Here is a 26,549-nt window from a genome sequence, read left to right on the forward strand (position 1 = left end):
TCGTATTTAGTCAGTTATTTATCCACAGAAGTTGACGGACTCTTAAACAGAATCATCATCATCAGAAGTTTCAGCAAAAACTGCAGATACCGATTCCCCCCCAGCCCTTTCACAACTACACTTAATACTGGAATTAGAGTCGGCCTTTCCATAGGGAAATCGTAAAATACAGGATTGATTTGATATTCGAGGAAACATTGATGGTTTTCCAGTGTCAAATATAATCTCTAACTAGGCCCATTAAGGTACAAAGTGAGACGCATTCAGAGGCAATGAGAAAGTACCTTCACATCAACAATGTTTCCCCAATAAATAAATAAATGCTGCGACCATTTTCTTAATCACTACTCAAAACCATTTGGTTAACAACATTATTTGAGACTGTCATGAAAAAGTGCTGAAAAACACAAACTGACACCTGGCAGCTGGATACACACCCTGCTTAGACATTCTACATAACCCTTTGGTTTTCCAATTCTCACTCACACACACACACACACACACACACAATACCAGTACAGACACATGCTGTAAAATGCAACAAAAAAAAAATCATTCAGTAGTAAGTACATCAAATTGACAGAGCCAGACGTTGAGAGCCGATGTTGTAATACGAGAAATAGGAAAAACAGTCCACAAGCGGCTTCAAAATCAACACAATTAACCACCACCGTGATATTTACGTAAACTTGCATAACTGTAACCAATCGTGTGCTCTGTAGCGTTTACACCCTGCCTATGCACCGGCATAGGAAGCGGCATTTTAGTAAACCTCATCAGATCCAAGTTCACCCGTCAGGTAAGTGTTGAGAAAACTTTATGCCTCCCAATTCGTTAAGGTAAAACAAGCAAGACCCAGAAAACGTAGCCCTAATTGAAGCGGACGGGGGAAAAGTGAATGCTTGTCTGGATATACTCGTCGTCTCCACTACACCATTTACTGGCTGCACAGCTCCTAATCCAATCAGTGTGAGGAGTGTAAACAGAAGTTTGGACCGGTACCAAGTTTCAGGAGCTTTTTGTTTTCCCTGGACCTTCAGTGCGAAAGATGGCCAAACGCCTGGGGGATGAAATCTGGATGGTAGGAGGGAGGAAGAGGGAATGAAAAGGGACATTAAGAGTGAGAGAAAATGAAAGAGAGTGAGAGAAAGACCGAAAGCGGCAGAGGGGAATAAAAAAAGAAAATAAAAATAGGCAGAGAAAGACAGCAACAGGAAAAGGCAGCTGTCCAGATCCCGCAAGGCCCATCTTCCCTCTTCAAAGGACCAGAGGAGGGCCTCCCTCCCTCCCTCCCTCCCTCCCTCCATCCCCCTGTGGATGTCTCCTGTCTGCTGAGAACCGATAGGACCCATAGACTAACACACACACCCACTGAGGAAAGAATTCGTTGGGCAGCATCTGGGCGTCCTGCTGAGCGGTTCATCTCTCGGTGAACACACACCTACACACACAGAGCTTATTAAAAAAAGACAAACCAAGCAGAGGAGGCAGGGGACAATTATCAGACGCACTCAAGGCAGAACCAGTTTCCGAAAAAGAAAAATCAAAACGAGAGACACAAAACGGTTTGTTCCTTCAGCCAAATGTTAACAGACACGCTTACGTAATGTGCAACAAGACGTGCGGGGACAGTTATGTACCTTGCTTATGTTCGATAAAAACAGCCTAAAAGTCCTGACTCTACAGCTATTCTGTACTTGTCTTTTTCTTCAATCCTTTTTTTAGTTTTTTTATTTGATCAATACACTCCTGCTAATTTGATTCCCTGTATCTCTGTACATAGGGTTATATTTTCTAACTCTAATAAAAAGGGCCTACCTTAACACTCCAAACACGAAAGACCAAAAAATGTCTGCTCAGGTAGGGAAACAAAACTTGCAAACTTGAAGGATTTTCTCAAATATTGAAACAACTCTTACATCTTTGTACAATTCAGGAAAAAACAACAACCTTGTATTACATCATCATTAACCAGTTTAATACGTTTAACGTTAGCGTCTTTTTCTGTTTTTTTGAGGCCTGGTCACACCACGAGTAGCACAGTGAAATGAACCAGCATAAATACAGGGTTCAAGAAGCTTCGTGGTGCGGTGATTTCGGCTGAGAGTCACACTTTACTTTCATTATCGGTATATCATTATGTCTGTGGAATCAGAAAACTGTGAAAAATTATGATGTCCCAGAGCCCACATTGATGTCTTGAAATTCATTGTTTCATCCAACCAACAGTCTAAAACCCAAAATATATATTCAATTTACTATCATGTATGTATACAAAGAAAAACATCAAATCATCATCATTTTCAGAAAATATTTGGCATATTTCCTTGAAAGAGGTTCAATTGATTATTAATAGTTGTTAACGGTTGCTAAATTGTTTTGTTTTCTATCAAATAATCTGTGAGTCGACTAATTGTCGCAGCTTTGGGAGTGATTAGTGGCCGGGCTAGTTTTGTGAGCAATTGTAGCTGGCGAGCTAACCGCTAACAAGCTAGCTAGCCAGCCAGAACAGAACCAGTCACAATAGTTGCCCGAGCTTCTCTCCAAGTTCTCTGCAGTGAGCCTTGTTCTCAGGACTGCACATCAGTTCATTTAATAGGGGGGGGGGGGGGGGGGACACCAAGCTTCCTAACTGATTGCTAATTGTAAGTGAGCAACCTCATTAGCTCCACCGCTAACGGGATGATACTGCACAGTATTTTCTAGAGAGACGCATTTGTACCAGTGGCTATGTTTTTATCCACTTGTCAATCTGAAGTTCGCTAAAAACATTCGTGCCAATAAAGCCGGTGAAAGTGTGGGTTACACTTTATGTGAAGGTATCTACATAAGAGTGACATGACACTGTCATGAACGCGTCATAAACATTATAAACAAGTCATAAACGTTTATGACATAATGCTTCTTTTAGTGTCATTCGGTTTTTGTCGCGACAAGTTAGGGTTAGGGTTAGAGTCCATGTGCCATGACTGTGCCATGACTGTGTCATGTGTTCATGACACTGTCATGTCACTCTTATGTAGATACCTTCTAGTAAATTGTTACCAAAGTGTGTTTCCATCCAACGGCTTTAAAGCAAATGAAAAACCTGTGCGTAATGACGCCACACGGGTCAAATTGGTGTATTGAATAGATGTGAGACATTTTAAGGTGTTTCAATGCATTTTTACCGAATCGCACAACATTCAAGCTACCATTTGCGAAAAAAGCTTTGCTAGCCAAAATGGATCGCGCCGTCTACCTACAAATGATTCATATTGCACAAGTTGTACTAGTGCTTATGTGCCGGCTGATAGCGACATATCAAGCTATAATAAGACAACAACGGCCGCAATTTATTTATATTCGGCAAATAACGCTTCCATCAGCGTATGTATCGCATAAGCCGTTTACCATGAAGAGAAAATCTGATGATGACATCGAACATACAAACTTCAAATTTTAATGTTTCAATGAGGCATTTTTCATCCGATATTACACAATACGCATAAAAACGTGTGGATGGAAACATGGCTATTGACTCCTGTTTACAAACTGTCTTTTGTGGGGCTGATTGTACTCCAACAGAGGATGTTAAATATAATTGGACGTTGCAACACAGCTCATAAGCTGATAGCTTCCTCCATGTTTGACTCTAAGGTACTCCCTCAAAAGTCAGAATTGACTTTGCCTCGCAAGCAAATCCACTTAATCGCCACCCATTCCATTGGAATCAATTGATTTTGCCGCAAAATGTTTGCCATTTTATAACGCTCATGTGACCAGACTCTCAGAAGGAGAAAAGGTTAATCGACATTCGTACGATGAAAAACAAAAATGAGATATTTAGGGATATGTAAGAGGAATGTTTCTCTTTACGAAACCGCTCAAACGCAGCTCTTTGGTACATTCCATTACCCAACGAAATGTAGGCGGCATTGAAATAGAGTTTAAGACCTTTAAGAATCATACAGCGTACATTAAAAAAGGACAAGCATTATGAATACCTGAGAAAGATTTTTTTGAAATCAAAAAGATGCCATAAATCGAGGCGTGGGGGTCTAAGAAAAAAAAAAAGAAAAAAAAGAGGGATTAATGTATTTGACAGAGAAAAGAGACTCTTTGTTCAGACTCGTTCGCCTCGCAACATTACATTCAGTTACATCAGCCACACCTGGATTTTTCTTTTCTAAATCAGCCACGGCCCCGCTCTGATCTAAACTAAAAAGGAGAGAAATGCAGCAATCAAGGAGATTTTCTCCCTCCGTCTTTAGAATTGTAAGTAATATGTGAAAACCCTTAGGCGTACATATGCACGCACGCACACACACACACACACACACAGCATTGGACTTATTTCACACCACTAAAGCCGGCCCTTGTCTTGGTAGCACCAGCTGATAAGTCTCGTTAAGGCCAGCTCGTTAGGAGAGGGCCTTCTCCGTGGCAACTGCTCGGTGACATCGTGTCCGTTGTGTGACGTCGGCGTCATCTGTCAGTAGTAGGACATGTGTGTTTTTTGGTTTGAAGAGTCAGTCAAGCAGCAAGGCTTTTTGTTGCATTGTTCAACATTGGGATTGGGAACAGGAGGAGTGGGTTCAGTTCCAGCCCCCACAGAGACACACACACTTCCACACGTCTCCTCTGCAGCACGTCTGCCTCAGTAGAACTTGTCATCGATGCGGAAGTGTGGCCTGGTGACATCATCCGGGTTGAGGAAGACGGATATGGATTTCCCAGGGTTCTCGGTGACCAGCTGCTGCAGCCGCTGCGCCAGCTTGTCCTCTGAGGGGGAGATGATGCCGTTGGCCGGGTGGTGCCCGGGGGAGCCGTGGCCGTTGGTGCTCGCCGTTAGCTCCTTCTTCAGCTGGCCCGCCTGCTGGGCTTGGTCCAGGGCCGCCCGCAGGTGCTCGCTGGGATCCGAGCGCACGTGGGCCAGTTTCCTGGCGACGAGCAGCGCCTGGCTGTCTGTGAGGTGCTCCAGCATGTTGCACTGGGGCAGGAAATAGTTGGGGCAGTTTTTACCCAGGATGCAATGAGCCAGGTCATCCAGGAGGCCTAGGAGGAGGCGGCCAGGGGTGTCTGCGTCGGAGCAGGACAGATAGGCGGATGGAAGCCGGTCACAGGCCCAGAAGAGAAGGGTCCGCAGATGGTAGAGGCTGAGGCCCGCACGCGGGCGAGCCAGGATACGGGACAACACGGCTTTGGCTGCTTGGAAAGCCTGGGCCATGGGGTAAGGGATGCACTTCTTCAGCTGGACCTGGTAATAACACACATTGAGGACCAATGACTTAAGGATGCAGTAAGTGATTCTGCCCAAAAGATTGTTGATATGTGAACTCAACTGCCAAACGAATACACCCCCCCTTCAAACGCTCCACCCCCCCCCCCATTCACAGACAGATAACTACTGGCCAGCACATTCAGATGCTGCCTACCCCCCTCCCGCCCCTATTGCCGATTGGCTGGAACAGTGTTTTGTGGCTCGTGCACTCCTTTCATTTGTTTTTTCGTTTGTTTTTTCAGCGCACACAGAAAAGACGGAGCTAGGTGACCGTGAGGAGATACTCACTGAATTTGACAAAAAGTGTATTGGATTAACATCACTTACTATATACCTTTAAGCAGGAACAGGATTAAAGACACAGTGGGATGAAAAGAAAGAAAACTGGCTAAGAAACTAAAATCTGATGAAAACGCTGCTTTAAACCCAATACAAGGTGGCACCAAACATGACACCAAAGTAAAAAATAAAAAAACGTACATTTACAATCCACTCACCTCGCTGCGAGAGAATGCCAGCCTCCACTCCCTGTCGGGCCGACCGCCCAGCGGGGAGCAGCAGGGCAGCAGATAGAAGCCAGATATGGCTTCCTCCTCTGTGATTTTACCATCCCAGAAGTGGTTGGCGGTCAGCCAGCCTTGAGCCACAGCAGGCCAGCCACGAAACGACACCACAGGCAGCAGGTCGTACAGCACCCGGCTAGAGCCGGCCTGCAGGGAGGAGGGCGGACAGAACTGGATTTGTATACAAGGAAACCTTTAGGCAGCCTAACATTCCTTTCACCATTCAGACAGAATGAGTCAACTGTATTATTTTCACTTCACGTTCCACGAGCTCGGTCTGAAACTTTCTCAAAATCAACTCAATTGTGCCGACAATTCAGAAATCTGGTTTTAAACCTGCAAACTTCTACTTGGAACTGCTTTACATAACTGTTTTCTTTTGCATCCCTATTATCCTAATGTGTTTATCAAATCATTTTCCAACTCTGAATGTTTTATTGTCTGTCTATATTTCTTATGATGGTACTTTCTGTGTTGTTGTTCTGCGTTCGTCTTTGTAATCGGACTTGATGCCACTGAAAACGATCTCTAAATAATAAATAATTAGGTGGAGTGAAGTATCAGCAATGTGTACCTGGAGGATGATGGTGGTGAGGGGACCGTTCCTCTCCAGTCGGTCCGGGCTGGGAATGCCTCTCTGGGGGCTGCGTCTCAGCTCCTCCACAGCCTCGCTCACCACCCCCCAGAACCAGTCCGTCACCAGGGAGGGAGAGAAGTAGCACCCGTCCAGAGACTGAGGGGAGTCCAGGGAGGGGATAGAGCCTTTACCTGAGCAAGGGGAAGAGAGGGATGAATGCTGGGTCCCTCCATACTTAACAGCACGCCCAATTTTTCCAACACTGGGACTACTTCTCAAAGAACTACTTTTCTCTCTGTCTTTGTTAATGTCATACAATACATGTCAGGGCTGAAACTATCGATTCTTTCCTTGATCAAGCGATTAATTGTTTGGTCTATAAAAACGTCCACCGGTATTTTCCAAAGCCCAATAAGACGTCCTCAAATGTCTCATTTGATAGAGGAGTGAAGAAAATGTTTGCAGCTCTAACATACAGTACATATTAGACTATTGGCTGGACAAAACAAGCAAACTGCATGTTGTTGCAGCCCTAAAGAAGACCTTTGGGTACCTGTAGTATGCAGTTTGCAAAGAAATCAAAATTCTTTTTTGAACTCTTGGCACTCCTTGTCCTCTTTTTAACCTTCCAGCGGGATTCTGCTGGGACACACGTACATGCTGTCGACTACTCCTGACTAAATCACCCCATCCTGCCACCACTAATACGCCAACATAAGATCCTGTGGGAGACGCTAGGAGACGAGCAGAAAACGTGGCAAATGTATTTTGCTGAGAAAAGTGCTGAAAATTAAAGGCATTCATATCAATAAATGTCATTACTTTTTCTCATCTTGGAAGTCTCGCGCTCGCGAGTGCGTGGCAGATTGATGCCGCCGTGTAATCTGGAGGCCGCCGCGTTGAGCGTGAACTTTCGATTGTGAAGTGCTGCTCATAAATGTTGCAGCGTGTATTTCCTGGGGAGCCATTTCCCGTCTCACCTATCTGAGGAGTTACAAGAAACGGAGCCTCGGCTGCAGCTTCGCCGAGGCAAAATTGCATCAAAACATCATGCATCAAATTATCTTGGTGAGACACAAACTAAATTCAATCAGCTCCCATTCCTTCCACTCTCCACTGCCGTTGTCTATCCACTCTTCCCTCTTCTTCTCTTTCCTCACTTATCTTTTCATCTTTCTATTTTTTTTTTTTTTTACACTTGTTTACCCGTCCTCTCTCCACTGTCTTTCCATACTATCCCTGCTGCTCTTTTTCTGTTCTGTTTCTTACTTCATCCATTTTCCCTTTTTTCCTCAAAGATTACATTTTGGGGCTTTTATCCGTTTTTGGATAGGACAGCTTGAGACAGGAAAGTGGGGGAGAGAGGGGGAGAACATGCAGCAAAGGGCCACGGGTCGGAATCGAACCCGGGCCGTTGCAGTAAGGACTGAGCCTTGGTATATGTGGTGCACGCTCAACCAGGTGAGCTACCAGGGCGCCCCATCCATTCACCTTTTGTTGCCCCTTTTTCCCCCTCTTCCACATTTCCAATTTCCCCGTCGCGGTTCTTTCATCCTTTTGCTCTCGCAAAAGTGATCATACTTATTGTACGTACTCATTTCTCGCTCCTCCTCCTCCTCGTCTTCCTCGGGGGGAAACCCGTTCTCCTCCTGGCAGCAGATGCTCCAGCGGGACATGACGTTGGAGTCGCAGAGGCGAAGGCTGAGCCACGAGTGGCAGGGCGGCGAGTGCCTCATGTCCAGGGTGACCGGCTGGTTGCGGTCGTGGAGCTTGAGGGCGGGTACCAGCAGGGTGAAGTCCAGGTCAAAGTCGGCCCCTTTTGCGTAGTCGCCCAGGTCCTCGGGGCTGAGGTCCAGCACGCCCTCCCGGGCCCCGCCAGACAGCAGCAGGTACTCGTTGGCCACCGGGAGGCGCTGGTCTACCTTTTGGACTAAGCCTGGATGAGATGGCAAAAGACAAACCAAAAAAATAAATCACACTGAGCAGAATTCCTTTTTTCTTAGCCATTGGTATGTGTGATAATGTGTTACCAGGGTACCCCCAGAATTCTTTTTAAGACCTTTTTGATACCACCTAGGATGAAATGTACTGCCAAGTTCATGGCCATATAATGGTGCATCGGTGTGGATTTTAAGACCGAAAAAGAAGTATACCAAGTAACGTTATCTAAATTAAAAAAAATTAAAAAGTGTGTTTGGGCTCTGATAACATGAAATTAATGAAATCGTGGTGGCATTTAGAGCTCTTATGCTATGAAACAAAAAAATACAAAATTGAGTCAATTTAACGTTACGTTAAATTTCATTCATAACGTCACGGCATTTATTTAATCCTACGAAAGGACAAGAAAATGGGAGAAGTTTGTACAATTTTGTTTTCAAATATTACCTTTGTAACAGAAAAATGCGACAAAAACTACGCACTTTAATACTTTTAAGGCCTAATTTGTTACAATATTAAATTTAAGATTGTGATACTTTTAAGACCCTTGGGTAGCCGGCTACCAACAGCTGCAAGGAGCAATGAGCATAAGTGTTCTCTCTCACTGATGGATGCAAACACACACACACACACACACACACACACACACACACACACACACACACACACACACACACACACACACACACACACACACACACACACACACACACACACACACACACACACACACTCCGGTGAACGCACTAGGACGGAAAACAGCAGGGTCGGCAACGTGAGTTAGCCTGGAAAATGTCCAGCTCAGTTTGTCTTGAGAGGTACTGCATATATTTATGAGTCTGAGCTGCAGTAATATCGACACAAGAAGGAGTGTGAAATGAACAGCCCCCCCACCCCACCTTCAGTGACCACTGGGCTCGACACTAATGATTATTTCGGTGGCTCGCAAAATGCTTCTACACCACGATTTCTGCTGTTAAAGATCAGCAGAAAACAAAAAAGGGAAATCACTTTGAGGATAGGTCCAGATTATGACAACCCAATCTTTGTCCCCATATTTATTTTGTATTTTTTTTTTATCTAGCCCTCCTGCCATGTCACCGTCACACCGGCCTAGCCCACAGTTGGCCTAGCGCCCCGCCCCCCACCAAGCACATCAGCTTAGCTGACCCATCAGTTACCAAGCTAGAATAGCCGGGGCAGTTTTACAGAATGTAAAAATAATAAGTGGGAAGGCACCCAGAGACTGAAAATTAATGAGCGACTTTAAGTCGGAGTCAAATTCAATTGTGCTTACGAGGATCTATTACAACGTGGGTCATATTAGTTAATTTGCGCAACATGGTAATATCACTAAAAACCAAGTCTGATGGGGCAAGAAATACTAGCAATGATAATTTCATTACATTGCTAAAAAAAAAAAAAAAAAAAGTGTTCTGAACTCTCCTCTCTCAACAGTTTATATGAGAGAAAGTCAATCCTCCAAATCCCTTTATGGCTACTTAGCTGTGCTGTAAACTTCCCCTGCTCTGGGCCCATGGGAGCTGCAGCACTGGAGGCAAGTCAATTATGTTTTTCAGGCTTAAAAGAGCAACTGAGAAAGGCTTGATCCTGCGAACCAAACCTGTGCTGGTCTAGCGCTAACTGCCAGCTGCTAATAGGTCAAAGGTAACGCATGGACACTTAAAAACCCATCACATGGGAGAGATTGTGAGGGCAGTTACAGTAAGTGGCTGCAGGCAGCTGAAACAGGGGCATCAGACCAAGCCGGCAGGCCATGTCTCGGGGGCAAAAAGCTCCACATGATTCCTCCTATCCAATTACATGGGCACACAACCTCAGTGGCATGTTTTCATGTAGTGGCATGTGTGTGTGTAGCTGAGCGTGTCTTAAGGATTTGTGAGTCGGAAGCAAAATGCCGGATATATGGAAAAAGCCACAGATACTCACAAAGTGGCAGCAATAGAAACTCGTTCTCAACGCTTCCAGTTTTTGGAAATTTTGTGATAAAACTTTTGAAATGAAGACGGCTAATTTTATGCTGTTTACTTCATCCTGATGTGATGTGTACTTCAAGTATCCATGTTCGTAAATGACCACCAACCAATCATGGTCTGACTGAGGAACATATCCCTTTGCGAGAGCAGCATACCCACCCACAGAATCCCACACAACAACAAAAAAAATTGCTATTTTATAACAAAAAGGTAGAGCAGTGTGATGGAATATAAAAATAACAGGTGGGAAGACACCCAGAGACTGAAAATGAAGGAGCAACATTAAGTGGAAGTCAAAGTCAATTGGGCTCACGAGGATCTCTCTGGTGCCTTGCTTTAGAAAAAAAAGCAAAATGAAAAGAAATAGTATGCGACAGCCCGTCTTTGGATTTTTTGTTATTCCTCAGCAGAATCAGCTCATCTGCCGCTACGAGCTCCATTCATCTCCTGACTAGACTGCCGCGGTCTCTCGCGCTGCACTTTATCCAGAGTGCTCAAGTTCTCCTCAGGATCCTCAGCTCAACTCTCATCTCTCCCATGACATCTGCAAGAGTTTCATCATCCAATATGCAACAGATGTTTGACTTCATGAAAGAGTTACTAGTTTTAGGTGGATACCTCAGGAAAGATCAGAATTAATATGTAGACAATGAATATGAACCGTGATCATGAATTCACTATCAAGGAACCTTAATATATTCTCAGGGTTGGCGCATTTTTAACTCGGAAAGTTAGGCCACTTGTCAAATTAAGTTGTTGGACTTACAGAAGGCACAAAGACTAATTTCACTATAATGTGTTATTTCAATAATGTGTTTCGTTTTGACTGGTTGAAGAGCCCCAACCCCACCCTTACAGGGTTTCCCCTGGGGTCTTTTAAGACAAAGGAGGCAAAGCTGAAAAACTTGCGTGGGTTAATGTGGGTAATGTGCATTCGCTTGGGAGTGCATTAAAGCAGTTACTTATAAAAGGTACAATAGTTTTGGCGTAAACATAAAAAAAGCATCTAAATTTTCAACCAAGACGGCGGCAAATAAGACAAAGGCTGGCCTGCCTTTGAGTTACATAAGCAGGGAAATCCCAGTTGCAGTTCAGCGGCAAACGACCAGCAACCAATCGGAATATAGACGTCCTTCGCGCTGGCCGATCCCAGAGAAACATACGACGTAAACTTTCGTTCCCACCAAAACATTAGTTCTGAGAAAATGGAGGAAAAGCTCATCATCTCAGTTGCTGGGTTCCCTATAATTTATGATATGACTTTGTTTACGTACAGGGACCAGTTAAAGAAAAACGAGGCATGGGTTAACATAGCTGGGATAGTTGGTGTCTCCGGTGAGTTGGTGAAGTGCGTGATGATGATTTTTATTATTTTTAACTAGGAGGGAATAGTTGCACGACAATGAGCAGTGTCCAAAGTTTGAAATCTGTTCTACGCCAAAAACAACAGCTACCAAAAACACAGACAAGAAAATACTTAGTGGCGACCACAATTTGATCTAAAGAGACGACTTGTTGACTATTCCTTTCGGAAAAACAGCTGATCTGTTGCGCACCATTTTCTCTCACTCTCTCTCTCTCCACGGAGAAACAGCTGATCAACGATCTACTAGCATAAGTGTAAAAGAGCTGTGTAGCATTGTAATCAAATCTATAAATGAAAATCGGTTGAGTATAACTAATATTTACATAAACATATATTTACATATAGGCCTATATTCAGATGCGTCACGTCATAGTGGCCAAAGCTTCCCTTACTTTTTGACAAGCGTCCTTGACAGGGCGGCCAGAGCTTCTTTCGCAGCTCAAGTCGGTGGCGGTGTGTACGTACAGTAAGCCTCGGCGTGGACTTAAAGTTATTGTAAAATGGTTGGTTGGTGGTTGTTTTTGTCGTTTAACAGCAAGTAACTGGTGAAAAAAGTTCTTGTTATAAGTTCTTGTTATTACATTATTAATAAATCATTTAATTTTGACCATATGGCATTAGCAATAAATAAACAAGCCGTTCTATAATGTCGACCGTCGTGTTGTGATGAGGTCCCTAGTTGTTACAAAATAATTTGGTGAGTTGTCTAAGGTGATTAAAGGACAGCAGAGTTGAGTGATATGACAAATACATACCTTCTATAGTTGCAAAAAGTGCATAATACTTAACTCATCTGTCTTCAAGCTGAGATGAGTGCTTGTGCAGGCAACTTGCGAAACAAATTATGACCGATCGATTATCAGATCTTGAAATCAGTTCGGCTGGAAAGATGGAGAAACGAGGGGAGGGGAGAAAGACTGGATGGGCAGATCAAAGAGAGACAGGAAAAGACAGTGTCAGAGGGAGGAAGGGATCAGACGCCAGCCAAAGGGCAACAAGTTTGAAGCTGTGACTCCTCTGATTTGTTTGGTTTTATCTGCCACTGATGAATTGGGTCAAATAGGCGAAGAAAAGATTGATGAAAAAAAAAAAAAAAAAAAAAGGGAATAAAGAACATCTTATCTTTCCAGCAGGAGCTTCAGTTAGAGAGAGGAAAAACTGTATCAATTAGCGAGGCGTCGTCATTCTCCAACACTGGCTGCGGGAACTTTGAGGTTGTTCCAAGGAAACTAATCTATTTTTTAAATCCAAACTCTCAAAGTCGCCCGCTGCTTTAATGGGCATCAGCCAGCGAGCACGCACACACACACACATGCGCCTGGATTTCACACATGAACTCACTCCTACATATGTGCCTGTAGACACACAGTCTGAGAATAGAGCTGGAATGGAGAAAGTCTAGGCTGGTTTCACAACCACGGATTAAATCCTAATCCTATAAGAAATGTCGTAGAATGTAGATTTCCCATTAGAGGGAAGTTTTTTCATAAGAGCTATTTTTTTGGACCAAACCCAACTCCATTATCTGTGAAAGGACTATTTGATGGCTATTGGCGGAACCTGCATGGCATGCAGAGTTTCAAAAAAATCATTGATTCGTTGTCAACCGTTGATTTAATCACCAACTATTTTGATAATAGATCGGTTTGAGCTATAAAAATTCTCCGATTTCACCTTCTTAAATGTGAATATTTTCTGGTTTCTAAAAAAAACAACATAGATTGACATTTTCTGACGATATCTAAATGATATTTAATTGATTCATGGAGAAAATAACATTAACTGGCAATGAAAGAAATTGTTGCAGCCCTAACGGCATGCTTTCACATACTACTGTTAGCAGCAATAACTTTAATGCATCGTCGAAACTACGAAAAGTTTTTTTTAATATACTGGAACATCTTGATACAGTAAAATCATCACCCAGACTTCCAAGGTTAAAAATCATGTGTGTGCTGCAATCAAGGAGCAATCACGCTGTTGCAGGAGTCTTTGAAATGACCTGCTCCAGGAGATGAGGCTGGGAAAAAAAAAATAAAAAAAATATACAATATCTGATTTTTACATCAATAAATAATCACAACTGTAATCCTGGGAGATAACTATGATTACCATAAACAAACACCACGGAGACGTGCAGCCGCTGCCAACCTCTGCACTGCATTTTACTTTAAGAAACTTGGTTTGCTTAAAGCGACGCTTTGAACAGATGGAAGTAATGCAGAATTATACAGTACTTACAGATTTACAGATTTCATAAATCAAACTACAAGTGTGGACAAGGGATGCTCAAAACTATTTTGGAGACTTAAAGCAAAAATAAAAAGGGAGGACAAGCGACAGCACTCTTTTTTTGACAAAGATTAAAAAAAAATATGTTGTCCAAACACATTTATATAAAACGTAGCTTCCCCTTCAATATATCCAGAAAGGTAGGCCAACCCTTAAGTTATTTCCCCTGCCTCAAAATATAAAAAATATGTCATGAAAATGTCTTTAAAAACTAATTTACTGTCTATACTGCGTGCACACTGAAGGACTGAACTGCATCAATACAGCATGGCCTAACATATTAAACAGGCCATCTGACTGAGAGGTCCCATGGGTGGTTTACAAGTATGGTATAAGAATTGTATAGCTACACTAAAGTAATTGCGCAGACATTGTGCCACACACCTAGACCAAAGAATACGCATAACCTATACTCACGGGTGCATTCAGACATGCCCGCTTTCAAAATGAAGCTACAAAGTCACACTGCTGAGAAATCCCCCTGAAGCAGAGCGGCGGCATCATGGGAAAGAGGTCCTTTCTCATCACAGCCAGCGCACAGCAAAGTGAGAGTATTCTGCCACACACCTCTGGTTTGATCGACTACAAAAATAGCTCTGGAAATCTCTCTGGAAAATGGGATTTCTCTAAATAAGCAGATGCCTTCTATATGCTGTTGGTGGAGAAGGCTGCTGAAAGTGAGAGAGAAAGGGTCTGAAACTGGGCTGCGCCAACAACTGAGATGCAGGAAGCCAGTAATCACATTCTTTTGCATTTATTTTCATATATACGTTTGTTTATCTGCAGACAGTTGACTATACACCCTAGAGTACACAACAGAAATCTTATAAATACTACCTGCGGAACAGTCTGGCTGTCCGGCAAAAATAATGAAACAGTTAAAGCAATAGTACAACATTTTGGGAAATACATTTACTTGCTTACTTGCTGAGAGTTAAATGAGAAGATCTATAGCACTCTCATGTCTCTATGCTAAATATAAAGCTACAACATGCAGTCGGTTAGCTTAGCCTAATGACTGGAAACCAGGGGACCGTTAGTCTGGCACTGAATAAAGGCAAAAAGAAAATCTGACTACCAGCACCTCTTAAGATCACTAATTAATGTACATGCCACGTATTGTTTTTACCTTGTATGTTGGTGTGTGTGTGTGTGTGTGTATGTGTGTGTGTCTACTGTAGCAGGAATTGCCACAGAAGCAGATTTGAGTACTTTGTTAGGTGTTTATATTTCTGTCTATATTAGAATAGAAAAGAAGAGAATGGACTTTATTGTCAACCTTAGTGAAATTTGCTGTGCCGTACCTGAATACAAAAGTAAGAAATACACAAATACCATAATATACATATACACCATATACCATACACTCTAACAGACTCGTGCACAGTCATCCCAGTCAATAAATCTGTCTGTCTGTTGACAAATTTTGTCGCCGTGATAGCGTCACAACCCTGCAAGATGCAGTCACAAAACTTTACAGGTGTGTAGTGGAGATCGAAATGAAGGCTGAGTTCGAAAATGGGCGTGGTCCGACTAAGGGCGCCAGAAGTAGGGGGTTAGAAAGTAGGGAAGGGCCCCCTCACTCTTCACGCCCCTGGCCCGACTTGCCGTCGTTTTTGTTTTCCCCTGATTTCAGTCTTTATTCTAATATGAGCTAACCATCTTCTGACTGTTGCTTCATATTTAACGGACAGATATGAGACTTGTTATCTGTCTTCTCATCCAACACTCGGAAAGAAAGCAAATAAGAGTCCTAAAATATTGAGCAATTCCTTTCAAAACCTATATTTTGCCCTTAAAAAGCATAGTCTTGCTAAATGTTGTTTCTGCAAGCTCTTGATTCAGGGCACCTTGGTGCAGTGGTTTCTGAAATAGGGGATGTTGTCTGACTCAAAATGATCCACAGTTGCTGTTGCACATCCCCTACCTCTGTGTGACCTTTCTGTTATTTCAGACAATAAAACTCGGATTCAGCAGCAGAGCATGCCATAACAATAATCTCAAAAGCTGTCTCATTCCAAAAGGAGCAATTCAATCTGTTGCAAATGACTCCTGACTAATATAGTCTCAACCGGATGTTATCAGTGCTGTTCAACAGGCACTTCTTGCAGCCTCACCTCGCACGCTAATAGCAGGATTAATCCCAGGCAACCCAGCCATTCCGCCTGCTCGCTGTTTATGAATTCATATCAAGGCAGGAGATTAGCTCAGAAATAGGCCTTTTAGGTGTGTGTGTGTGTGTGTGTGTGTGTCTGTGTTTGAATGTGTTTAATACAACAAACAGGGCTCAGAGGGATGACAGACATAGTGTGTCTAAACCACCTGCAGAGAGAGAGGATGCAGGAAGCTGTCAGGGTCTCGACACTCTTCACAGCGGCTTTGATGCCAGCTATACTGCGATACCATGTTCCCATAAATGACAGGCCATTATCGCTGAAAGAAAAAAAGTGTCACTGCCGGTTTACTTTTACATTTGAGGGCAGCAGGGTAGCCCAGTCGCTTAAGAAGCCATGCACAACTGGTCCTGACCTCTCATATTCCTATTAAGGAAGGGAAAGAGAGGTGATCAATTCAGTCTCACATTAAAGGCCCCCATATCATGCTAATTTTCAGGTTCATACTGGGTTTCTATTGGAACACATTTACAAGATTTAATATAAAAAAAAAACCTTCATTTTTCTCATACTGTCTGTCTGAATATACCTGTATTCACCCTCTGTCTGAAACGCTCCGTTTAGGTGCCCGTCTCTTTAAGCCCCTCCTCCCGAAAAAGCACAGTCTGCTCTGATTGGTCAGCGTTTCCAGGTCTTTCGCATCTGTGTTTGCTGCACCGTCATTGCAGCCAGGGAATGACTGTAGCGGCACTGTAGCAGCACTTTTTAACTATATTCAATTCAATTATATTTATAGTATCAAATCATAACAGAGTTATCTGGGGACACTTTACAGATAGAGTAGGTCTAGACCACACTCTATAAATTCCAAAACCCCAACAATTACAGTAATTTCCACTATACTATATATAGCATAGTTGTGACATCACAATCATACAGACTTGATGCCTTGTTTAAAAGGAACAGTTTCTAAATACGGGCTGTGTGCATTGCTCTGTGGATTGTGCGTTTTGATACTTTCACAATATTTATATAGGACCTCGGCCTGCATTTTAATAAAAAAATAACATGGAAATTTAACTTTTTACAATAGTTGCTATTTGAAAGAAAGATGGAAATATCTGTCAGTCACATCCCTGGATCCATTATGAGAAACGTTTTTTTATTTATTTTATTTTTTTATTTTTAAGGATTTCTGACAAGTCTTTTTAAATTGTTTTCCCCAGCACCTCTGACAGCTACACCCTGCAAATAAGATACTGTAATCAGTTGACAGCTACAGAGTGAGTGATTCCTCCCTCTTTGCCTCAGGAATAATATAAGTGTGATTATGAAAGAGCAAAAAAAAATAAAAAAAAAAAATCACAATGTCAGCCTTGGTTATTAAAATGAGCAGCATGGCAGATAATATGTCGTGCGATGTCAAAACACTGCTTACTTACTTACATTCTGTATGTCATATTTAATTAGATTCCACGAAAGACACTTAATGGATGATGCGATGTGTGTCTGTGGCCATGTTCAGTCACAGGACACTCTGCTGTGTTTACATGACAGACAGTCGTTGGATGATTTGTTACAGAGTCTTAATGCAACAGAGGTTGTGAGCTGAGGTTAATTAACATCATCTTAACATTCATTCATTTTCACCGATGTGCCAGGTGTCCAACGATTAAGATTTAATGCTGCCAAGTGCCAAAAAAAGGTGAGTCAGTGAGGAACAATGACAAGACACATCTCATCTGTGCTGCTTGGCACTGCAGTCTGCGCTGATGAAAACTGAACAGAAACCGAAACAAAGCCTAACTAATCAAATCCAAATATTTCAGCCGTATACTGTTGCAGTGCCATGGATCTGGCCTGGCTGCCAGATGAAGACAGCCTCTCAATTCCAAAATGGCATTAACAGAGAATTAGTCAGCCAGGATGAGCCATGTGGGCCCCAGATCCCAAGCTATAAACTACAGCTGAACTCTGAGCATCAGAGCAGGGCCCCGCAATGAGGCAGGAAGTCACAGCAGTGGAAACAGCATCCACAAAGAGGTCCACCAGTGTTAACAGCCAGGAGTGAGAGACTGGCCAGCTACTGTGTCCATCCTGAAGCTAGTGAAGCTAAGTGAGCTACTTTCCTAAAGGGGATAAAGTTGCCACTTTTTTCCCCCCTCAAAATAAAATTGTGCAGCCTTAAAGGCTAGAAAGTTTAGGAGGAGACGTTTAGGGTCTGATAAATGCTTCCAATATTAAAGGTCCAATATCATAAAAAGTAAGATTTCCATGTCTTTGTTTATTATAAAGCAGGTTGACGTGCTTTATACTCTGAAAGTATCAAAACACTTAGTCCACATAGAAATTCACACAGCCTGTATTCAGAAACTGTGCCATTAAACGAGCCCATAGGACTTCCGTAAGGCTGTGATGTCACAACTATACTATATACACAGTATGTATGTATGTATATATATATATGTATATGTATGTGTGTGTGTGTATACAGATATAGGTAGAGGGTACCGCTACAGTGCCGTTACAGTCATTCCCCGGCTGCATGTCGGTGCAGAGACGCTGAGAAATGGAAACGCTGACCAATCAGAGCATACTGGGCTTTTTCAGGATGGGGTCTTCAAGAGACAGGCGCTAAAACGGAGCGTTTTAGACAGAGGGTGAATACAGGCACATTTAGACAGACAGTATGAAAAAAATTATGTGTTTTTGAACATTAAAGCATGCAAACATGTTCTAGTATAAACCCAAAATACAAGTCGCTGATATATTAATATTTTTGAGCCACAACAATCAAATAAAAAGATTCTAGTGGGACTGATACTGCAGGGTCACATGCACCGTCACTCACACACAGGCTTTGTTTGGTTTGGTTTTTCATTTTTCATCACAGCTCAAGGTGAACTTTTGACTCGTGTCTCCCCCTGAGTTGGAAGAAACCAACTCGGGTGCTGAGCACCCTTTCTCTGTGTAACCGTCTCCACTAATCACTGTTCAACCCCAAATGTGCATCAAGCTAAGTTGCCTAAGTGTGAAGAATAGGGTAGAACAAAAGGGGCTGATGTAAGGAGCCCAACAGGAAGGCAAGACGCCGAGGTCACTGGAGAATAAAATGAAGATCTGATGCACTGCATAAAGAGCAACAACTCATTTGTTTTCATAACAATCACTTCAGTCCTCAATATATCAACAGGTTATTTTTCTTGTCTCAGATAAAAAAAATGTCAACATTTAGGCCAAGACAGAACAGCGCTCATGACTTTTTAACTTGGATCAAAAGTATCCATTTTCACTAGATGAACTCTGAACTGAACTCTCTGACAAACTTTAAGATCTGAAAAGTTGGGTTCGGGGTACGTCTGAGCACCAGATCTTCACCGGCAGCGTGGATCCATTTCTGCCTTCATCCGACTTTTGTTTTTCCAGATCCATACAGTAGCCCCCGACCACGCTTGCCCGAAGGCAAACCGCAATGTTGACTCAAACGCAGGGTAAATAAGAGCGCTTCTTGGATCTGACAGACTGTGAAGAAATTCACTGGGTGTACAGTGTGTGTGTGTGTGTGTGTGTATGTATGTGTGTGTCCCAGTTTAATCTCATTTCTCTTTACTTTTCCCTGACAGTGTGCAAAACACAGTGGGGACCCCTCTGCAGCTCAAACTTTTTAAAAACCTGGCAAAAAACTCACTCGCGTTTAGCATCCGTGGGCACATGCACACCCCTGCTACGCACATACGACGAGCCTCCTCCAGCAGGCAGGCATGCTGTAACAAGACCGCTCCATTCAAAGGATATTTGCTTTTCAGTGCTGCCTTTCATCCTCCGCAGGGCTTTAAGAAGCACACCGATCCTAATGCAGCTACCACCGCGCACGTAACTTTATATTCCTAGAATCCGACACAAGCGCCAAACTTTTTTTCTCTTCAGTCAAGAGCTGTCACAGCGGGGCGCCGAGGCACACGGTATGAAAATACCAGCGAAAAGCATTGGTGGTTATGCCAGAGAAAGCAGCCTCAAAACTGGTTACCGAGAGATTCTCAACCGGAAGAGAGTGGGAGCAGACTAAGAGGGGAAGCAGAGGGCTTTGCACCAGAATCATACAAAATGTAATCTGAACAAAGTAGAGACGGATTAAAAAAAACAAACAGATAATTTAGTTATAAGTTCACGTAAAATATACAGTATGTGGTGATATAAATGAAATGAGAATAACGTAAGGCTTGAAGGCCATTTTGATTTGTGTGATTTCTCCCTGGGTGAGGCGGCCTGTTTGAGGAGGTTTGAAATCTACAGGAGCTGTCTGTCAACCAGTGGAATACTACAATTCTTCTTTTCTTTTAAGATTATTTTTTGGGGCTTTTCTTTTTATTATAGTGACAGTGGATAGACATGAAAGGGGCAGAGAGATGGGGGATGACACGCAGCAAAGGGCCGCAGATCGGCTTCGAACACGCGTCTCTGCAGGACTCAGCCAACATGGGGCGAACGCTCTTACTGGGTGAGCTAGAGGACCCACCCAGGAATACCACTAATTTGACAGGGATTGTTCAACTGTGCGTAATTATACCTCTGGACACAAAAGCAGTGGTGGACTGTGACTAAGTACTAACTGTACATAAGTACAAATGTTGAGGTACTTTCCTTGAGTCTCTTCTTTTCATGCTGCTTTCTACTTCTACTCCACTACATTTCAGAGAGAAATCTTGGACTTTTTACTGCACTACATTCATCTGACAGCTTTAGTTACTTTACACATTAAGATTTTTGCACACACGACACATGTAGTTTCTAAAAAATTTTATGATGAATGAAACTGCCCAACAATATAAGGGCCTACTAGTCCAGCTAAAATGAGTAGCCCATTAAACACTCACAGTTGATTGACAGAACTGTCTGGATCGTTTCCAGTTTCTAAAATGTGAGGATCTTTCTGCATTGAGCACATTTACTTTTAATACTTTAAGTACGTTTTCCTGATGATACATACTTTTACTTAAGTAACAATTTCAATGCAGGACTTTTACTTGTAACAGAGTATGTTTTTTACAGTGTGGTATTAGTACTTTTACTTGTAACAGAGTATGTTTTTTACAGTGTGGTATTAGTACTTTTACTTAAGTAAAGGATCGGAGTACTTTTTCCACCACTGCACAAAAAGGCTGAGCAGGACGAGACGGACAGAGGACTTGCAAAGTTGAGCTGAGCGAGAAACTAAAGACGAAACGGATGCTGGCTAAACATGTTTTGTTTCCAGTGGACGACTGAGAGTGACATGAGAGAACAAGGATGACAGCAGGGAGGGGGCAGAGTGCCACCTATTGGACAAACAAACACACTTCACTTTTTACTCACAACTGACGAGAAAAAAAACAACACACACATTTGAGACGGCTTCATGTCTCACTTGGCAAACCCATCTCCCTGTAGTTGAGCGTGAAAGAAAGCATGCGTGGATGACAGAGGGAGAGTAGAGCAACACACAATGAAAATATGACTCATGTACTAGATGGGCTTAAATTCCAACGTGTCATTTGGAATCCCTTTTGCATTTGAAAGACGCCAAATGTGCAAGTTTCAAATCATCCACACTGCCACAAATTAAAGCCTCTTGTTTTGCATACTTGAAAAAGAAAGGAAAAAAAAACGTAATGATGTGTCTGCCAGGGGATTAAAATGAAGATATTGTACCTTTTTACATCTCTCATTTCAATGCAAGTCTATAGTGTTGATCGTGTTTGTCACGCATACTGTCTCACGACCTGACTCATAAAATGGGCCTGCAAAAGAGAACCGTGTCCCCATCCAGTTTAAATGAAATCCTGCAGCTTTGTCCATTTTGCCCAAAATTACATTTCTACAGACAGAAAGTGATAAATCAAAAAAACGACCACTTGGGTGTTACAGACTGCAGTCTAGTGGAATAAGGTCTCAGAAATAAAGATTTCTTCTGCTATACGTGATTAAAAACTCTTTTTAAGCTGTATTGAGGTTTAACATTATTATTATTTTTTTTTATTATTTTAGCTCCGTCCTGTTGGTCATTTCCCATTTTTTGTCTGACCAGCCGCTGACCATAGGCCTGGCAAACTCGGTTCCTTTTAAGGATTCTGGTTATTCTGAGTCCCTCACTAAACTGATCCGGGTTGTGCGAGTCACTTGAGTCGGTATTGATAGGCGAGTTTGCAATGTTTCCGACTGTCTGCTCGACCTCGATGCTACATTTATACACCGAAAGCTACAGTAGGCCTAGCTAGGCTACGTGCAGAACATTGTATGTTATTTCAGAAGTGAAAGAATGGCTTTTTTTGTGGATTTGCTTTACCCTGAGCTCGAGGAGAGACCTCGTTCGTCTGCTACAGATCCACTCGTAGCTGGCTGAATCGCGTGATTGACTGACTCGCGCGGGAGCTCGTGAGTCCTCGACGACTCATGCTCTGAGTCTGCGGGTCGGGAAGTTTCTATAACCTGTCTCGGACCGTCTCTCTGATCACTCAGTCGCTTGAGTTGACTAATGAAGTTGTGGTTGCCTACGAAATTGTAAGTTATAAGCCTTTTGGCAGCTAAGATGGCTAGGACTAGTAGCAGCTAATGTTGCAAGAGGTTTGTGTGTAGCGCTGATACTAGAGACTCGCGAGTCATGAGTCAATTTAAAGAGTCGGGTGAAAGATCAGAGTGAATCACGATTCAAACAGGTTTAGCTGACCGGACTGTATATCAAATCCAAACTATCACTTCAAGAATGAACATCAACATCAGACCCTTTTCATTCTATCTTCCCTTTTGAATCCATTTCAGTATACTGTAAACTGCCTCCTGATATACAAAATCCACTTCTGGACACTTCCTGAAGTTCCCTCTACCGCTGCAGCCACATCTGAACCTAAAGAGAGAAGTTTAACTAGAACCAACAGATGATAGAGGTGGACAGCACAAATGTAATTTGTTCCCGTATGAAATGGATTTTACTCGTCATGTCACATAAAACGTACTGAGTGCAAGCACTGCATGTTAAGGCATGTTCAGTAGCCAACCGATGAGACTGTGGTTGCACTAGGCAGCTTCCAGGTGAGACTAGTGTGTGAGAGTGGAGCAGGGTGTTTCTGGGAATGATTACTCACTGCTTTCACCCTGGGTAAATAAAGGGTGCGGTGGGAGGGGGAATTTATGCTTCTTTTCCCATACACTAAGAAACATGCACATCTGCATGCTAAGAAAAAGGGGGGGTCAAGAATAGACAGTGAAGGAGACACGACCATACAATGAAGAAACATGGTTTAGATTAATCTGTGTTTAGACAACGGGGAAAAAACGTTTTCAGGATCTGTACACCGTGACATATTTCTGCACATTCATTAAAGTTGGATAGTAAAGTGAATTTGATTCTAACACCAACTGGTCAACAGCAAAGAAATGAGGTGTCACAATGTAGTGGTGAAGGACAACTGGTGTGATAAAGAGTTCAACTCTGATTATAGGTTTCGCCCTTTTTCCTGTGTTAACTTCCCACCCTTATCATCATAATAATCATATCTCCATACTGAATTAAAGCTTCATGCAACCATACATATCAGTTTGAGGATTGAAGACAGTGTTGGGCCCGGTGGCAAGTGTCTTTTTTCAATGAGGGCCCAGCTCGGACCAGACGCGGACTGATGGCAGCATTAATGTAGAGCCCAATCGTTTCTGTGATAACAGAATCATGGACAGAATTGCGAAATTGAGAATTTAAAAAAAAGCTATGAAACGGATTCCATAGGGCCCTACATACGTCAGTGCTTCCAACCGAGCTGCCCCACTGTAACAGTAGTTAAAAAACGTCTTAAAAATACATTTACATTTTTTCCCCAGTGGCTGAGGCCCAGTGGGGGGCAACTTAGGCCCGGTGGGCCACCAGGCTTACAATGAACTGGGGGAAACCCTGGAAGACAATGAAAATATTTGGGATACACAGCATATTATCCACTGTGTTATGTTTGCAGACATACCTAGCATGTTGAAGATAAAGTCCTTGGCGGTGTGGACCTCTAAGGCGGTCTGGTCTCCGAACTCTCCCTGTTCCAGTAATACCAGCTCAGACACCTGGGCTGACAACTGCTCCAAGGTGGCCCCCGACCGGAAGTCCACCTCTGACAGCTTCTTGGCGGGGGCTGGGGAGCGCGGTGCCACCGCACTCATCAGGGACTCCATCTCTACAACCCTGTACGATAAGGGGCGAGGAAAGAGAAATCGTTGTTGGTTTGTTAGCCTAATGTATACCTTCAGGATTTTAATATCACACCAGCCCTATTTTTGTAACTAACTCGGTCCTAATGGTTCCCCTGAGAGATGGATTATGCTGTCACAGTGCCAATAATAATTAGGCCTATCGGTTTTGTGGGTTGCTATTAGCAGCCTAGAACAAAACGCATGCCTGTTTTCATAATATGTCTTACAGCCTAGTGTATTTTTAGACCGATTAAGGTCTCGAACCTTCATGTTTTCATTGCAATATAATGATTGCCTTGTTTTAAACAGCACTGTGTGAATCATGAGACTTTGAGGAACAATTCTGGAGAAACATCAGGGAACAACTAGCATTACATTTTAATAGCAGTAAATGTGATGTTGCAATTTATTACAGCTTTAATCAACATTTAAGTCATTTAAACTGAGGCTAAGTACGGAAAGGCCAAAAATGCATTGATAACATGACTAATAAGAGCATACTATGCCACTATTCTCTGTTACAGGGTCTAACCTGAAGACTATTTGTAAAAACATTTAACTGCACATATTATTATCATCATCATACATTATCATAAAAAGTACTGTTTGGCAGCCTCAAGTGAATTAGGTTTGTGCAGTGTGTTTTATGAGACCTTTGCATTAATGTATGTAAATCACTGCCTTTCTAAAAAAAAAAATAATAATAACAATAAAAACCTGCTAATGCAGGTTGTTTGACAAAACTTAGGTTACTGTTTTTTGGCATGTCTTCTATCCTGCACTGTATCCTAGCATGTGTCCATGGGGTTGAGTTGGTTGAGTCGTGCCTTAAGCAATGGGTTAAAAATGAACGGCATATTTCGCATTCCAAAATGAGAGGATTTAAGTAAGCGTCAAGTGGATATGGGCATTAAGTTTGTCACAGTAGCTATAGAGAGTGGTAATTTGTTTACACGTCCAAATAATTGTACTAAAACGTGTGACCTAAAAGTAACAAGCCACAAACTTATAATGTAAACACAGCTCAGCCGAGTGGAATGACAACATGGCCTCTGCCCCACCGAACTAGGTCAATTAGCGAGCAAGCTCCCCTGCTCCTAGCTGCTAAGCTAATAGCCGAGCTAATTAGCCAGCCTACCGTCTGACAGTCAATGATAGCTAATTACATCATTCGTTAACAGATGAATAGCTAATTAGCATGGGTTGCGTTACATATATGCATATGACTGCTTGCTGTACAACCATATTAGCAGACCGTTTGACTTGCAGTGATAAGGTCGATGTGGTAGCCTACAGTTACCTCGCCCACAGTCAGCTCATTTCTTTTAATAGCCAACTAGCTTCGTCAAATTAGCATGCTAGCTAACATGACAGTTGGGGACAGTGAAGCTAAGTGCAGCGGCACACTTCCCCACATACAAACGAACACGCACAAACACACATTCGCCCTAAAATCTATAGCTACACTAACACGCGCGTGCGCGCACGCACTCAGCTCGGGTCTCGGTAGCTTGCGAGTAGCGGATCACAGTGCAATCATTAGCTATCCGGGCTAAAAGCTGTCGAACATAGCAAACACACACCCTTTACACAGTGACGGGAGGGAGTTTCTTCGCTATCTTGTACGTTTACTGTTATTGTGATCCCTGTGCTTCAATCCGCCTTCTTCAGCTGTCATTTCCAACAGGTCCCAGGCGCCACCTTCCCCCTGGCAACACCGTCCCAGAAATCATCATGGTCCTCCTTCGCTGAGGATCCAGGGATTAGTAGTATGTGTGGCACGCATGCCCCACATTACAAAACTACAAACGGATTTGTGAGGTCAGGTTATGATTAAAATCGTGCCTCTGTGTCCTCGCAAAGAAGACGATCGAGGCTGTGCTACGGTTTAGTAGGAGAGCAGGGCGGTTTCACGACTGCACAGCCAGTGTTTTGATGCATGAGCAAGTCCAGCACAGCAGCAGCGGTGTCCTTGCACCAGAGCAGCAGGGTGCTGCATGTACAAGTGGGTAACGTTTTACTGATCCTCTGCCCACCCCTATCTTATGCCTGTTGATTGCTGAAGGAGGTAGGTTATGTACAGCGGATTGCACTTTCCAGTTTCCACGTTAAGAGATTCTCATGTGATACTATTTTCCATGAATTATGCTCTATACTAGTTGTGTAATTGAGTGTGTTACTTTGCACACAGGAGGAGAAAGTGCAGACCAGTGTGAGGTTCAGTACAGGTC

General features: G+C 42.9%; 1 protein-coding gene across 3 annotated transcripts; it reads right to left on the reverse strand.

The window, feature by feature from the left end:
* Window positions 1-4,593: 4,593 nt before the first annotated feature.
* tmem102 (transmembrane protein 102) lies at window positions 4,594-26,258 on the reverse strand. Of its 3 annotated transcripts, none has more exons than XM_039822500.1 (6): window positions 25,902-26,258; window positions 24,099-24,310; window positions 7,998-8,339; window positions 6,401-6,594; window positions 5,761-5,973; window positions 4,594-5,239 (listed from the first exon to the last, which is right to left on the reverse strand). In XM_039822500.1, the coding sequence occupies exons 2-6, from the start codon at window positions 24,298-24,300 to the stop codon at window positions 4,640-4,642; spliced, it is 1,551 nt and encodes a 516-aa protein (XP_039678434.1). In that variant the 5' UTR covers window positions 24,301-24,310; window positions 25,902-26,258; the 3' UTR covers window positions 4,594-4,639. The 3 variants fall into 3 exon arrangements, with proteins under 3 accessions (XP_039678434.1, XP_039678435.1, XP_039678436.1); XM_039822501.1 differs by lacking the exon at window positions 25,902-26,258 and adding an exon at window positions 25,619-25,895; XM_039822502.1 differs by lacking the exon at window positions 25,902-26,258 and adding an exon at window positions 25,072-25,595.
* Between the last annotated feature and the right edge of the window lie 291 nt (window positions 26,259-26,549).

Source organism: Perca fluviatilis, chromosome 14 (genome assembly GCF_010015445.1).
Source record: "Perca fluviatilis chromosome 14, GENO_Pfluv_1.0, whole genome shotgun sequence".
NCBI lineage: Eukaryota > Metazoa > Chordata > Actinopteri > Perciformes > Percidae > Perca > Perca fluviatilis.